Raw genomic sequence first — 14774 nt, 5'->3', positions numbered from 1 at the left:
TTCCGATCTTTCAGTTAAATGGCAGGTATAGGGTATAGTCGGCCGATCTTTATAAAATTTGGTCGTATTATTTGTATTTTTTTTTTTCCAAAAATGGAATCAACCCACAATATTTCAACCATGGAAAACCAACACTCTAACTTTAAAAACTCCACTGTTATGGCATTTCCGCTCATTTCGTTACATGCCAGATATAGAATATAGTCAGCCGAGAGACTAGTTCGCGTATAAAATTTATACTATAAATAGACACCCAAACCGACATGCTTATACCAACTCAGGAGTTGATATATAGCAGTGGTCGGCACGGCCCTACCCCAAGGGCATAGGAAATTTCTCTGCTCGAGCTCTGCTCCACACACACACTATAAATGTGTGAAACGTCATTTTAACAGCCTACTTTCTGCTATTCGTTACTAATACTAATGCATTTAAATCCTATTAATGAATTGAGGTGCCGAAAACTGATATATAGACATAATAGAGTCAGATCTGTCTCCTTCATTGCGTTGCACATTTTTGACCAAAATCATACAGGCATGCTCCGGTTTTCACTTTCAGTTTTCGTTTTCGTTTTTTTTTGTTTTTATTTTATTTTTAAATATAGAGAAGAAATGCATTGAAAACAGATAAAACTTTTTTATTTTACTAATCCTTTCCACGAAAATTGATATGGTTATGTTAGCTCCCTTAGAAATAATTATTGGGACACTAATTATTTACAGTGTCCCAATAATTATTTCTAAGGGAGCTAACATAATATCAATTTTCGTGGAAAGTATCAGTAAAATAAAAAAGTTTTATCTGTTTTTAATGCATTTCTTCTCTATATTTACAAATAAAATAAAAACAAAAAAAATTAAAAATCATTTACAATTTTATTTAAAAAAAATAAAGTGTCCCAATATTTATTTCGTCCAGGTATAAGTAATCGAACTACCGAACTGAGCGGACGTGCTTTGTCCGAGCTCCGGGAAAACTTCACTTCGCTTATATTTTCGCCAATATAAGCGAAAAGACACTGAAATACAATTTATTAAAAGCGACAGACAAGCTTTTTTTTTTATAACAGTTGTAATGTGCTAAACCAAAACTAGTGCATTGTTGAAAAAAAAAAATACGTACCACGCAATGAGCTCATTGAGCAACGACCAAAAGAACGAGCGTAGAAGTTCAGTGAACCAAAGAAACTGCTTCTACTCTTACTTTTCAACCCGCGATACCGAAGTGGAAAAATCGGCGCTTAAAAGCAACCCGGCTTTACTGACCGCTGAAACCCAAAGGGCACGGTCTTGCTCACCCGCTCCCGCGTCATGGAGTTCGCAGTGTAAAACCCCCCCTCCAATATCGGAAACAAATTTCGCACCAACAACAAGCAGCGCTACAACTTCTGCAACAACAGCGAAAACCCCTGCAACTCAAAGTACCACGACGTCAACGACTACAGCGAGTACAAAAACAACAACCTCGGAAAGTGCCAAAGCGGCAACGGCCACACAGACTGGAATGGATCGCTACATCCAAATTAAGCGCAAGCTTAGCCCGCAGAGTAATCCGGCAGGCAACAAAACAAAAATTAACCGTGTCCTGAATAACGATAATGAACCAGACAGATCCACTACTAACAGATTTGCCCTACTGGCGGAGGCTGAGGAAAACCAACCAGCCCAAGACACCGCAAAAAAACCCAAGCCCCCTCCAATCTATATTAGGGAAAAAAGCTCGAGTGCCCTGGTCAACAAAATTGCGTCGTTGATCGGGAACGGTGAAAACTTTCATGTTGTTCCGCTTATCAAAGGGAACATCCATGAAACAAAGGTGCAAACCAAGACTGAAGAGCACTTCCGAATAGTGTCAAAATATCTGGACACTGTACAGAAAAACTATTACACGTACCAGCTGAAAAGCAGTAAGGGCCTACAAGTGGTAGTAAAGGGAATAGAACCTGATGTTACCGCCGAGGAAATAAAAACCGCCCTTAAAGAAAAGGGCTTCGCCGCCAAGAATGTTATTAACATTCTAAATAAAGATAAAAAGCCACAACCCCTCTTCAAGGTCGAGCTCGAGCCTGAAAGCAGGTCGCTGAAGAAGAACGAAGTCCACCCAATCTACAACCTGCAATATCTTTTGCATCGGAAAATCACTGTTGAAGAGCCACATAAACGTAACGGTCCAGTGCAATGCACTAATTGTCAAGAGTATGGACACACAAGGTCTTACTACACACTTCGGGCTGTCTGTGTAGTCTGCGGGGACGCCCACAAGTCCGCTTGCTGCACTACAAACAAGGACAGTACCGTGAAGAAATGTGGAAACTGCGGAGGCAGCCATACGGCAAACTATAGAGGATGTATTGTGTATAAGGAGTTAAAGAGTCGCATGCGTCAAGCGACCGCAACGCGCAACCAAAATCCACAGAATGCGTACGTTTCGTCAAAAACCACGCCAGACGTCTTCTTCGCCAAAGCTGCGAGATCCTCATTCGGTCCACTAAACACCACCAACGGCTTCTCCTATGCCGATGCTCTACGATCTGGAAGGGAAATTCCAATTCAGCCTAACTCTCAAAGCGCTCAACAGGCCCCAGAACAGCCACACAGCAAAACGGAAACTATGATGCTTACCCTCCAACAAAGTATGATGGAGCTTATGTCATTCATGAAAACGACCATGCAAACGCTTGTTCAAAACCAGAACATGGTGATACAGCTGCTCGTAGCACAACAGTCCAAATAATCTATGCAGGCGCTACGAATATCAATGTGGAACGCCAATGGTGTCTCACGGCATAAACTAGAATTGTCACAATTCTTGACCGAAAACCATATTGACGTTATGCTACTGGTGGAAACGCATCTTACAAGCAAATACAACTTTCATATAAGAGGCTACACAATCTACCGCACAGATCATCCAGATGGGAAAGCCCACGGCGGAACTGGAGTTCTAATCAGAGAACGAATTAAACACCATTTTCACAAAAGGTTTGCAACAAACTTCTTGCAGGCCACATCGATACAAATTCAGTCAAGCAACGGAATCCTTTCAATTGCTGCCGTTTACTGCCCTCCTCGCTTCTCAATCTCGGAAGGACAATTTATGGACTTCTACAATTCACTTGGGGATCGATTTATAGCCGCAGGAGACTACAACGCCAAACATACGCACTGGGGATCACGTCTAGTGACTCCCAAAGAAAGACAATTGTACAATGCAATTATAAATGTGAAAAATAAACTGGACTACGTTTCCCCTGGAAGTCCCACATACTGGCCAACAGACTCACGAAAGCTCCCAGACCTTATTGATTTTGCAGTGACAAAAAACATACCTCGCAATCTAATAAGTGCCAAAGCAGTCTCGGACTTATCATCAGACCACTCGCCTGTGCTTCTAACGCTTCTTCAAAGCCCAGAAATAACCGAACACCCCTTCAGTCTGACGACGACAAAAACAAACTGGCTAAAATACAAAAAGTACGTGAGTGCCCACATAGAACTCGCCCCGGATTTTAACATGGAATCGGACATCGACTACACTACGAGCGCCCTGGAAGAAGTACTCGTTGCGGCAGCTAAAATCTCTACTCCTCATAGGAAAGAAGTAGACCGAAACAAACACTTCAAATCTAATCAGCAAATCGAACAGCTCGTGCGAGAAAAGAGGCGCACGCGTCGTGATTGGCAAAACAGCAGATCACCAGCTTCAAAACAACGCCTTAAGGAAGCAACCCGATCACTCGACCAGGCTCTTCACCAACAGGAAGAAAATGCACAGCTGAGGTACATCCAGAATCTCTCGCCAACAAGCACAAAGTACCCCCTGTGGAGGGCCCACCCAAATCTTAGTGCCCCAATTGAAACGACCACCCCGATAAGAAACTCTTCGGGATGCTGGGCTCGCAGCAACGAAGACCGAGCTGAAACATTCGCCACACATCTCCAAAGTGTCTTCCAGCCAAACCCAGCCTCAAATTCATTCCTCCTGCCAGTAATTCAGCCAGAGTCCTCCCCTCAGCCAGCCGCACCTCCATTCCGGCCGAACGAAATCGAAAAAGTCATAAGAGGGCTAAAACCAAAAAAGGCTCCCGGTGGTGACCTATTGACCCCAAAGATGCTGATCGAACTTCCAAAATGCGCTATAGAGGTCGTCTGCAAACTATTTAATGGAATCATTAATCTTGGCTATTTCCCAAAAAAGTGGAAGAAATCCATCATTATAATGATACCGAAGCCTGGAAAAGACCACACAATTCCGTCATCATACAGACCAATAAGCCTTCTATCTTGTTTGTCTAAACTGTTTGAAAAATGCTTGTTAACTCGCATAATACCACATTTGGAAGCTTGCAATATCATCCCGGCACACCAATTTGGCTTTCGAAGAAACCATGGAACCATCGAACAAGTGAACAGATTAACATCCGAAATACGCTCAGCCTTCGAACAACGAGAATACTGCAGCGCTATTTTCCTCGACGTATCTCAAGCTTTCGACCGAGTTTGGCTCATCGGACTCATGCACAAAATTAAAACGTATTTGCCAACATACACCCACAAGCTACTGGAATCATACCTCTTCAATAGGGTATTCTCAGTGAGATGCAACGCAGCTACTTCGGGCGACTACACCATCGAAGCTGGAGTTCCACAGGGAAGCGCACTCGGGCCGTGTCTATATGTTTTGTATACTGCGGATATTCCTACGAGCGCACAACTAACAACGTCAACGTTCGCCGATGATACCGCTATTCTTAGTCGCTCCAGATGCCCAACGCAGGCAACAACCCAACTGGCTAATCATCTCACAATAGTGGAAAGGTGGCTGTCCGACTGGCGCATTAAAATAAACGAACAAAAGTGTAAACATATAACGTTTACTCTTAATAGACAAACATGCCCTCCGCTTTTACTAAACGGTATGCAGATCCCTCAAGCTAACGACGTAACGTACCTTGGCGTTCACCTTGATAGACGACTTACCTGGCGTAAGCACATCGAATGCAAAAAGATGCATCTAAAACTGAAAGCCAGCAGCCTCCACTGGATCATAAACTCACGATCGCCACTGTGCCTAGACTACAAGTTACTACTGTACAATTCAGTCCTAAAGCCAATCTGGACGTATGGCTCCCAGCTGTGGGGGAACGCGAGCAGCAGCAACATAGACATCATACAGCGCGCACAATCAAAAATCCTGAGAACTATCACAGGGGCACCTTGGTATGTTCGCAACGAAAACATCCACCGGGATCTGGGCATCCTCGCAGTGAAAGACGAAATCCAGAAGCAAAAAATGTCCTACAAAGAAAAACTGTCTTCGCACCCAAATTTTCTCGCTCGGGGATTGACTCGGGTTTCTAGCGTATCCCGCCTTAGACGCAACGACCTCCCAACCCAGCAATCGATTTTTAAGGCCGTCTAACTCCGTATCAGTCAATATGACTGTTAGTTAAGTTAAAAATATAAGATTTGATACACCTCTTGTTAGTCTCGCAAAGAGAAGATTCAAGAAATAAAAGCAACGTTAAAATAAAAAAAAAAAAAAAAAAGGTATAAGTAAGGGAAATACCCTTGGTATAATATATAAATAATATATATATGTAATAAATATATATAAACAGTTTATTTTAAAATTTGTTTCTTTAGTGTATAAATAAATACAAAAATATATTTTACAAGTAGGATTCTTTTAAAGTTAAAAGTGAAAAACATGTATTTACATGTCTCGCCACTGTACGTATATGTACATGTGTATGTAACGCATAGCTTCACAGCTGTAAACACTTCATCTTATCTGACTATATCTTTGATATACATATCTGTACCTTTGATATATATATCTTTATCTTTGAGTCTAAGTTCCAAATCGGATACTTCTACCTCTTATAGTCTCGTATATCCACGCTTTGAAAGTTGTAAAACTTAATGGGAATCGGAATATAATGCCTATTCTATATAAAGAATCGGCCATTTTAGCTGAAATTTATTTTCCATATTGAAACTTGCCAAAAAAAACAGTTCGGCATCTAAAAATTGTTTAATTTTTAAAACATTGAAACCAATATCCATGCAACATCCTTTAGCTCTTTCTTTTTTTTAGTTTTTTAGTCTCTAAAATTCACGCGTTCATACGAGGGATAAGAATAGTTTGCGAAATCCCCGCGATCAAGATCACGTTCGTGCGTCAATTTAACTTTATATTGCTTTAATTTTACTATTATTTAACTTCATCTTAAAAAGTTTAAATTTTTACTTGGCTTCTTATCTTTTCTAGCCGAACTTGTTGAAAATAAAAGGGAAAACAATCAACAAGCAACCGCACAGGATAATTTTTCCACAATTAACATACAGCGGCAGCCGGTATCTAATACTCAAATAAATGAGCAAATATTAACTGTATCAGAGAAGGAGAACGTTGGGAAAACTGTTTCATCATCTGTTTCTGATGTTATACCAGATGTACAGCGATCTGATGCTAATACGTCATCGCCAGAATCAGAATATACTAGTATAAATGAAGCTGCGCCAGTTAATACAATGAAGGTTTTGTATAATGCAAAAACTGAAATATTGGAAAACCATTTGCAGTCGAGTGCTAAAGGTAATCAGATTCATGACCAACCAAAACCAAAAAGTGTTCCTAATAAAACTGATAATTCCTCAATGGTAATTAAAGAAGAAAAATTGGAATCAGTTAAGTTGGACTCCATAAAATCCAAAGATATATCATCTGTTTTAATGGATTTTGAAATATCATCTAAAGAGACAAAGTCTCAAGATGTCCACGTAGATGATTTACAGAACCTTTCCCAATCTGAAGATAAAGATGAGGTGGAGCATGTGGCTGAGAATAAACATGATTCCCAAGACTATGAGCTTTCTGTGAAAAATGAACCCGCAGAAATGTTATCGGTGCCCCTTATTAACTATAATGAAGGTCAATGGTCTCCAAGTAATCCAAGCGGCAAAAAACAATACGATCGTGATCAGTTATTACTTTTGCGAGAGGCTAAGGCATCTCGGATCCAGCCTGAAGTTAAAAATGTTTCTATACTTCCTCAACCAAATTTAATGCCATCATTTATACGAAATAATAATAATAATAAGCGAGTACAGTCGATGGTAGGTTTAATTGGCAATCGCAGTTGTGAACCTGGAGGCAATTACATTGGAAAACAAGTATCGATGTCAGGTGTACAAGCAAGCGGGGGAAGAAACAGTATGAAAGGGATGATACATGTTAATTTATCATTAAATCAGGATGTTAAGTTAAATGAGAACGAAAACGCATGGCGACCACGACTGTTAAATAAATCAGAGGGAGATAGTAACTTAAAAGAAACCCAAGAAAAAGAAGATTTAGTACGCCGGGTTCGGGGTATATTAAACAAGCTAACGCCTGAAAGGTTTGACACGCTTGTTGAGGAAATTATCAAGTTAAAAATTGATACTCCAGATAAAATGGATGAAGTTATTGTATTGGTATTTGAAAAAGCTATTGATGAGCCAAATTTTTCTGTATCCTATGCCAGACTTTGCCACCGTCTTATTACAGAGGTAAAAGCACGCGATGAGCGAATGGAAAGCGGTACCAAATCTAATTTGCAACACTTCCGTAATGCTTTATTGGATAAAACCGAAAGAGAGTTTACTCAAAATGTTTCTCAAAGTACTGCTAAGGAGAAAAAACTGCAACCAATTGTAGATAAAATAAAAAAATGTAACGATGGAAATGAAAAAGCTGAACTTGAGGCTCTGCTTGAGGAGGAGGAACGAAAAATACGCCGCCGCTCCGGAGGCACTGTTCGATTTATTGGCGAACTTTTTAAAATATCCATGTTAACCGGAAAAATAATATACTCTTGCATTGATACTCTTCTGAATCCACACTCTGAAGATATGCTTGAATGTCTTTGTAAACTGCTTACTACAGTTGGTTCAAAGTTTGAACAGACTCCCGTCAATTCCAAAGATCCGACGCGGTGTTACTCACTTGAGAAGTCTATATCTAGAATGCAAGCAATCGCATCAAAAACTGATAAGGATGGCGCTAAGGTTAGCTCTAGAGTGCGTTTTATGCTACAAGATGTTATCGATTTGCGCAAGAACAAATGGCAGTCAACGCGTAACGAGGCCCCTAAAACTATGGGCCAAATCGAAAAAGAGGCCAAAAATGAGCAGCTCTCTGTTCAGTATTTTGGTAGTTTGCCTGGATCTTCTCCGATTGTGTCGCACGGGGGCCCTAGTAAAAGAGAAGATCGGGGAAATTCTAGATTTGGTGACTCCCGTTCGGGAGGTGGATATACTGGCAGTCACAGTCAACGTGGTGACAATGGTAACCTGAGACATCAGCAGCAAAATAATGAAGGTGGCAGAAATGGGCCTGGTGGGTCTGGTCACTCTAATGGAAACAACGATGACAACACTTGGCACGTGCAAACAAGCAAAGGAAGTCGATCCCAAGCCGTTGACAGTAACAAACTGGAAGGACTGGTAAGAAAATTTAATTAGAAATATGTATCTGATTATCTTTACCAATTTATTAAACTTTTATTATTTTAAAAAAGTCAAAACTATCGGACCAAAATTTGGAAACAAAAAAAATGGGCGGTGTAACGCAATTTATTTGGAATAATAACACGTCAAGACAATCATCAGCTCCAACATCAACGCCAACAAATCCTTTTGCAGTTCTATCATCGCTGATTGATAAGAATAATACTGATAGGGAACGAGATCGTGAACGCAGCGGGCCAAGAAACAAAGGCTCATACAATAAGGGATCCATAGAGCGCGACAGATATGATAGAGGTAATAACACAAAATTACAAATTTGGTTAACAATATTAAATTTATGTATGACTAAAAAGGTATTACCACGAGAACTGGATCATCTCATGGGTCAAGAGAGAACTCGTCGTCCCGCAGTGGTCAGCAGGTTCGCAGTTTAATCAATACATCGGTTCACAAATCGTCTAGTCAAACGAAATACCCACAGCAAGCTCCACCCCATAGACAAGCAGCCAAGGTGAGTTATGCACCCCGATACTTTTCTGTTCCATTCCTTTCTATCCCTTTCTATGTAGCGTTTGTATTAAGGGGACCTCACTTTCCGCTCACTGGAACTTGTGAAACCAAAAATTCCAACGGGATTAGAAAGAGTACATGTTGTTTGGCTCTCGTATGAACTAGGATTATTAACTTTGCTCAAAAATTAACAAAATGGCGGACCTTTGACAATTATTTTTAAAAATTATTTTAAGTTTAAGTTTTTTTAAGCTCCATTCAAGCTGAAAAGTAAAGAAGATCTTCACCGATTTGATTTATCCTAGTTCATACCAGAGCTATATATGTATAGAATAACGTGTTAAAATTTGGAACCGATTGGATTAATAGTTTTTGAGTAACCTCATGCGCCAGTCGTAAAAACTGTTTGAAGAAAAACGCGTTTAAAGTTTTGAGACGGCTCTCGCCGTCGCCTGAGGCCACCACCATAAATCGGCTATATCTTCAAGAGTTTTTGAGATTTTCACTGGAAATTTTCAGGGAACATTCTTGAATAGTTAATAGTTCGAATAAAATTTTAAAAAAATATCAATTTTTTGAAGCCGAGAATGGGGGGTCCCCTTAAAACTATACCAAGAAAAGTATTTTTTCAACATTCGCAAAATTTTTGGCACGTACGGAGGTCAAATTTTGTAATACTAGCAAGACGTAAGCTCTAAAAATATGAATCGTAATGATCAAATGGTCGTATGAAAACTATTTGAAAATTAATATTTTTATACCATTGCAGAGGGTATTATAATTTTGTCCAAAAGTGTGCAACGCAGTGAAGGAGACATCTCCGACACTATAAAGTATAAATATTCTTGATCAGGATCACCTCCTGAGTTGATATGAGCATGTCCGTCTGTCCGTCTGTCTGTCCGTTTCTACGCGAACTAGTCTCTCAGTTTTAAAGCTATCGTCTTGAAACGTTGCACACATCCTTCTTTTCTTTGCACGCAGTACATAAGTCGGAACGGCCCGGATCGGTCGGCTATATCCTATAGCTGCCATATAACTGATTTATCGGAAATGGTATAACTTTGGTGTTTTTTGAGTTAGAGAGTTCAAATTTGACACGAGAGCTATCTTTGGCAAAACATTACGACATGCCAAATTTTATAAGGATCGGCCGACTATATCTTATAGCTGCCATATAACTGAACGATCGGAAACGACCCAACTTTCGTGTTTCGTGTGAAACTTAGTACATATTCTATTTTTGGTCAGCTAAATAGAATCCAACCTGCCAAATTTTATTAGAATCGGCCGACTATATCCTATAGCTGCCATAGAACTGAACGAACGGAAATGGTTTTTGGAAAGAAATACCAACTTTGGTACTTTTGAAGATAGAAGTTTGGGACTTTTTTTTTAGATTTTTTATTGTAGTTTATTGGTTTTATTATGATTTAATCATAAGAATCGGTTTGCGATATATGTATATCCGGTTTTAACTGCAAGGGTATATCAACTTCGGCTCCGCCCGAAGTTACCTTCCCTTAGCTTCTTTCCTTTCCTTGCAAAGAAAAGAAGGATCGGTCGACTATATCCTATAGCTGCCATATAACTGAACGATCGAAAATTACCCAACTTTCGTGTTTTTGAAGATAGAAAGCTGAAACTTAGTACAGATTCTATTTTTTGATCAGTTGATCCAACCTACCAAATTTCATTAGGATCGGCCGACTATATCCTATAGCTGCCATATAACTGAAAGATCGGAAATGGTTTTTGGTAGAAATACCAACTTTGGTATTGTTAAAGATAGAAGTTTGGGACTTGTTTTAAATTTTGTATTATAATAAATTGGGTTATATTATCATATTCTCATAAGGATCGGCCAAATATATCCGATGTTTGCGATATATATCCGGTTTTAACTGCAAGGGTATATCAACTTCGGCTCCGCCCGAAGTTAGCTTTCCTTTCTTGTTTATACTTTTACGCTTATCACGTTCCGAAAATTTTGGTTGAACATAATGTACCGAATTAACAAAAAGTAGTTCAGACAGGCTTCATAAGAAACTTTATGCGCCGATTTTTTAAAAATTATCGTGAGAAAGGTGATAAAAAGAAAATACAGATCGGGAAAGAAGAAATTTACTGCTCCACGAAAAGATTGTGGTATTATGAGAATTAGCTACAGGATCAAGTAAAAAACTCATCTGAGTCCAATTTAAATTTAAACAAGAAAGGAAAGATAACTTCGGGTGGAGCCGAATTTTATATATGTTACGAATATTTATACGAAAAATGTTTTATATTTATACGAAAAACGAATTTTTTGCATATTTTGCGCTAGGGCGAAACCACAACTTCAGCCACCATACATACGGCCATGCTACTGATTCGGTATGGAAGCGGACTAAAAGCGAAAGTGGATCCCAAGCTCGAAATCTTATTGTTCTTATTGGGGTATATGGGTATATATGGATATATGGGTATATCTCCTCTAAAAATCGGCCGATTTGACGGATCCCTGTCCGTCTGTCCGTATGAACGCGTGGATCTCGGAGACAATCAGAGATAGACCTAAGGATCTGACATGGAGACAAATATAATGGCCATGTTCATGTTTGTTTCAAATTTTCCACGCCCCATCGCATATTTCTGTGGCTCGAGTACATGAAGGTTTTATGAAAAAAATGTATATCTGAAAAAAAAATTGCATTCAAATCGATTTTTAGAGGATATCAATAAAATTGAGAAATGTGCAACGTAAACTCCTTCATGTTGAATTTTTTTATTAATATTTATATTATCATATATTCATATATTTAGATAATAAATTTACAAATTGAATAAGCCGAGGTTTGTTGGTTATCTGTTAATTAGAACTTGTCAGTCTTATTCCTGGAGCAAGCCGGACATCTTCAATTGGTCTAGCTTAAAAGTAATGTTTCCAAGGGATGTTTTCTAAAATGATATCACTGAGAAAAATTTTCTCAGAAAATGTGTTGGAACAAGTTTTTTCCAAAGAAAATATAGATGGGGGAAGTATTCATTTATATAAGGATTTTTGGTAAAAAAGCATTTAAATAAAATAAAAATAAAATGAACTATTTGAGTGCCCATTCCAACTTTTGAATTAACGAAAAATTAAATAAAAAACTACGTTTTTTCGTTCAGTGACGGCTCTGCTCTCATTGCTTTGTGCTACTACGCATACACTCATATTCATATAAACACAAAATTCAAAATAAAACCAAATTTAAATTGCATATAATTTTAAATTTTCTTGCAACTGTATTTTAAAAAATTTTTTTTTTATTTTTCTCGCAGGCACAATCTTTGTTGGGCGCCATAAATGCTAGCTCAAGTGGAACTCAACGTGGTACCGAACAAGTTTCATTTTCGGGTGCTTCTATACCGGTGGCGCAAAGTCGATCGACTGCCCCAGAAGCAGTTTTTACAGACGCCAGTGAAACTGATCTAAAGCTTATCAAGTCAGTTGTTTCAGAAATGATTGAACTCGCTGCTGCCTCAAAAGCAGTGACGCCTGCGGTTATTGCATGTATAAAACTCATCCCTGAAGGACTGCGATGTAGTTTTATATATTATATATTAACTGATTATTTGCATTTAGCGAATGTCGGTAAACAGTATAGGCGTTATCTTGCTATTACTGTGGATTTACTAATAAAGCAGAATTACATCTCTGTGGATCATTTTAGACTGGCGTACAATGAATTTAGCGAGTACGCGAACGATTTAATAGTTGATATTCCAGAGCTATGGCTATATATTCTTGAGTTTGTTGGTAAATAATGCAAAAAATAATATCGTTTTTATCTATCTAAAGCCATATTTTTAGGTCCCTTGATTGTCAAGAATGTTCTAACGCTTTCAGAGTTGTGGAATAAAAAATTAAAAGACAATAGCCATTCAAACGTGTCTAAAAAGTTCCTCAAAACATATTTGTCATATTGCACACAAGAAGTTGGCCCGAATTTTACCCGTACTATGTGGGTCAAGTTTAAAATGCAATGGTCAGATTTTATGCCTGAAACTGACGTGAATGATTTTATTGAATCCAATGTGAGTTCCTAACATACAAATATTTTTATAATACTAATGGTATACCATTACCTGCAAACTATAATTATTAAAAATAATAATAATATTTACAGAGATTAGAATATGTGGAAAATGAATTAAAGTCACCAGTGTTTCGCCCGAGGGAGTGCCAAGAAAAACACGTTAAAAATGTGATAGAACATATTGAACATTTGTTAAAGGAAGGGACATCGGCAGATAGCATAATCGATTATAGTAACGTAAGTAAACTTTCAATATAGTATATATATACTAATCCGCGCTGTATACTTTTTATTAGGGAAATATTATGGTGGTAGACAAGCTTTTTATAAGAGGCTTAACCGAAACATTGAGCAATTTTTCAATCATCTACAAAGAAAACAGCTACAAACTTGAGTCCGAAACCTTCCAGAAGTTTTGTATACCAGTTTTACAGAGATACATTGATTCTAATGAAGATCATCAACTGGAATGTTTATATGCAATGCAACTCTTAGTGCATGGCTTGGAGCATCCGAGAGGTATAGAAATATATACGTTTGTACTTATAAATTTTTTGAACGTTTGTTTTGTGTTATTGATTTAAGGCTTGTTGGGTGAACTAATCGGCGAGCTTTATGACGGTTATGTAATTCAGAAAGAATCACTTTACAAATGGAGAGATTCCAAGGACCAGTCAGCTGGCAAGGGTATAATTTAATATTACAATATTTTCTAATTTACTTATTTATTTATACTTTTTATTCTTTATTCGATAGGAGTTGCTGTCAAAAGTCTTAATCCGTTCTTTAACTCATTAATCAATGATGAAGGCAACTGAAAAAATGATGTTTCCAACTGAAAAATGATGAAACACGAAATACAAACTAAAGCATACTTTAAATATTTGTAATAAAATTCTCAAAATCGAAAAGTGTGCAAAGAGGGTTCTGTTACCGAAAATATAGATTTCTATATGGATTAGTTTAATAGATTTTGTGGTTGCATAGACATAAAATTACTATATGCAAAAAAATAAAGCGGAAAGATAATGTAAATAATGCGGATCTAAATGAAATTAAACGAATAACCTTTTAGTGGAAAGAACCTGTGGTCTGTGGATGATCTGAGTAAAATTAGTAGGGTTACTAATGCGAAATAGTTTTTATGAAATAATGAACTTTTGAGCAGAATGGTTGGACATAGTTTTTGGAAGCCGAAGGCAGTTCGCCGATAAAAGATCCGTGTTGAAGTAAATCGTAGCGTTACCGAAAAGTAACGACGCCGACAAATTGCAAATGGCCGGCACTGTGGCTCCGTAGATGGAAGCGAACGAAATTGCGCAGTAACTGAGTGCAACATGATAACCCAAGAACCCGTTAGGCAGAAATTTCGTACGCCTGCGCAAAAATTGTTGGAGATCGGTCAAATGTTTGATCTCCATCTCTACACTGCTCTTAAAAAAATTTCTGACCTCAGATTAACCGCTACTAAATTACCCTTGAAGAGGGTATTATAATTTTTGTCAAAAGTGTGCAACGCAGTGAAGGAAACTGTACTAATCTCCGATCCTATAAAGTATATATATTTTTGATCAGGATTACCTCCTGAGTTGTTATGAGCATGTCCGTCTGACTGTTTCTACGCGAATTAGTTTCTCAGTTTTAAAGGTATCGACTTGAAATGGTATAAGTGTAGTATTTT

General features: G+C 38.2%; 1 protein-coding gene across 4 annotated transcripts in view; it reads left to right on the top strand.

Annotated features, from left to right (window-relative positions):
* eIF4G1 (eukaryotic translation initiation factor 4G1) overlaps positions 1-14131 on the top strand; it is an 86859-nt gene extending 72728 nt beyond the window's left edge. For 3 of the 4 annotated variants that reach the window (XM_043213607.2, XM_070282461.1, XM_043213606.2), the window contains 9 exons: positions 6277-8495; positions 8570-8813; positions 8873-9030; positions 12336-12813; positions 12868-13091; positions 13184-13330; positions 13390-13612; positions 13679-13780; positions 13850-14131. In XM_043213607.2, coding sequence (XP_043069542.1) covers positions 6277-8495; positions 8570-8813; positions 8873-9030; positions 12336-12813; positions 12868-13091; positions 13184-13330; positions 13390-13612; positions 13679-13780; positions 13850-13911 — 3857 coding nt within the window. In that variant the 3' untranslated portion in view covers positions 13912-14131. Of the gene's footprint in view, positions 1-6276; positions 8496-8569; positions 8814-8872; positions 9031-11355; positions 11599-12335; positions 12814-12867; positions 13092-13183; positions 13331-13389; positions 13613-13678; positions 13781-13849 lie in introns of those variants that run through there. The other variant, XM_070282462.1, reaches the window with a different exon arrangement.
* The last annotated feature ends 643 nt before the right edge of the window (positions 14132-14774 follow it).

Source organism: Drosophila bipectinata, chromosome 4 (genome assembly GCF_030179905.1).
Source record: "Drosophila bipectinata strain 14024-0381.07 chromosome 4, DbipHiC1v2, whole genome shotgun sequence".
In the NCBI taxonomy this organism is placed as follows: domain Eukaryota; kingdom Metazoa; phylum Arthropoda; class Insecta; order Diptera; family Drosophilidae; genus Drosophila; species Drosophila bipectinata.
Note: the sequence above shows the minus strand (reverse complement) of the source record. Positions and strands in the feature narration are given on the sequence as shown.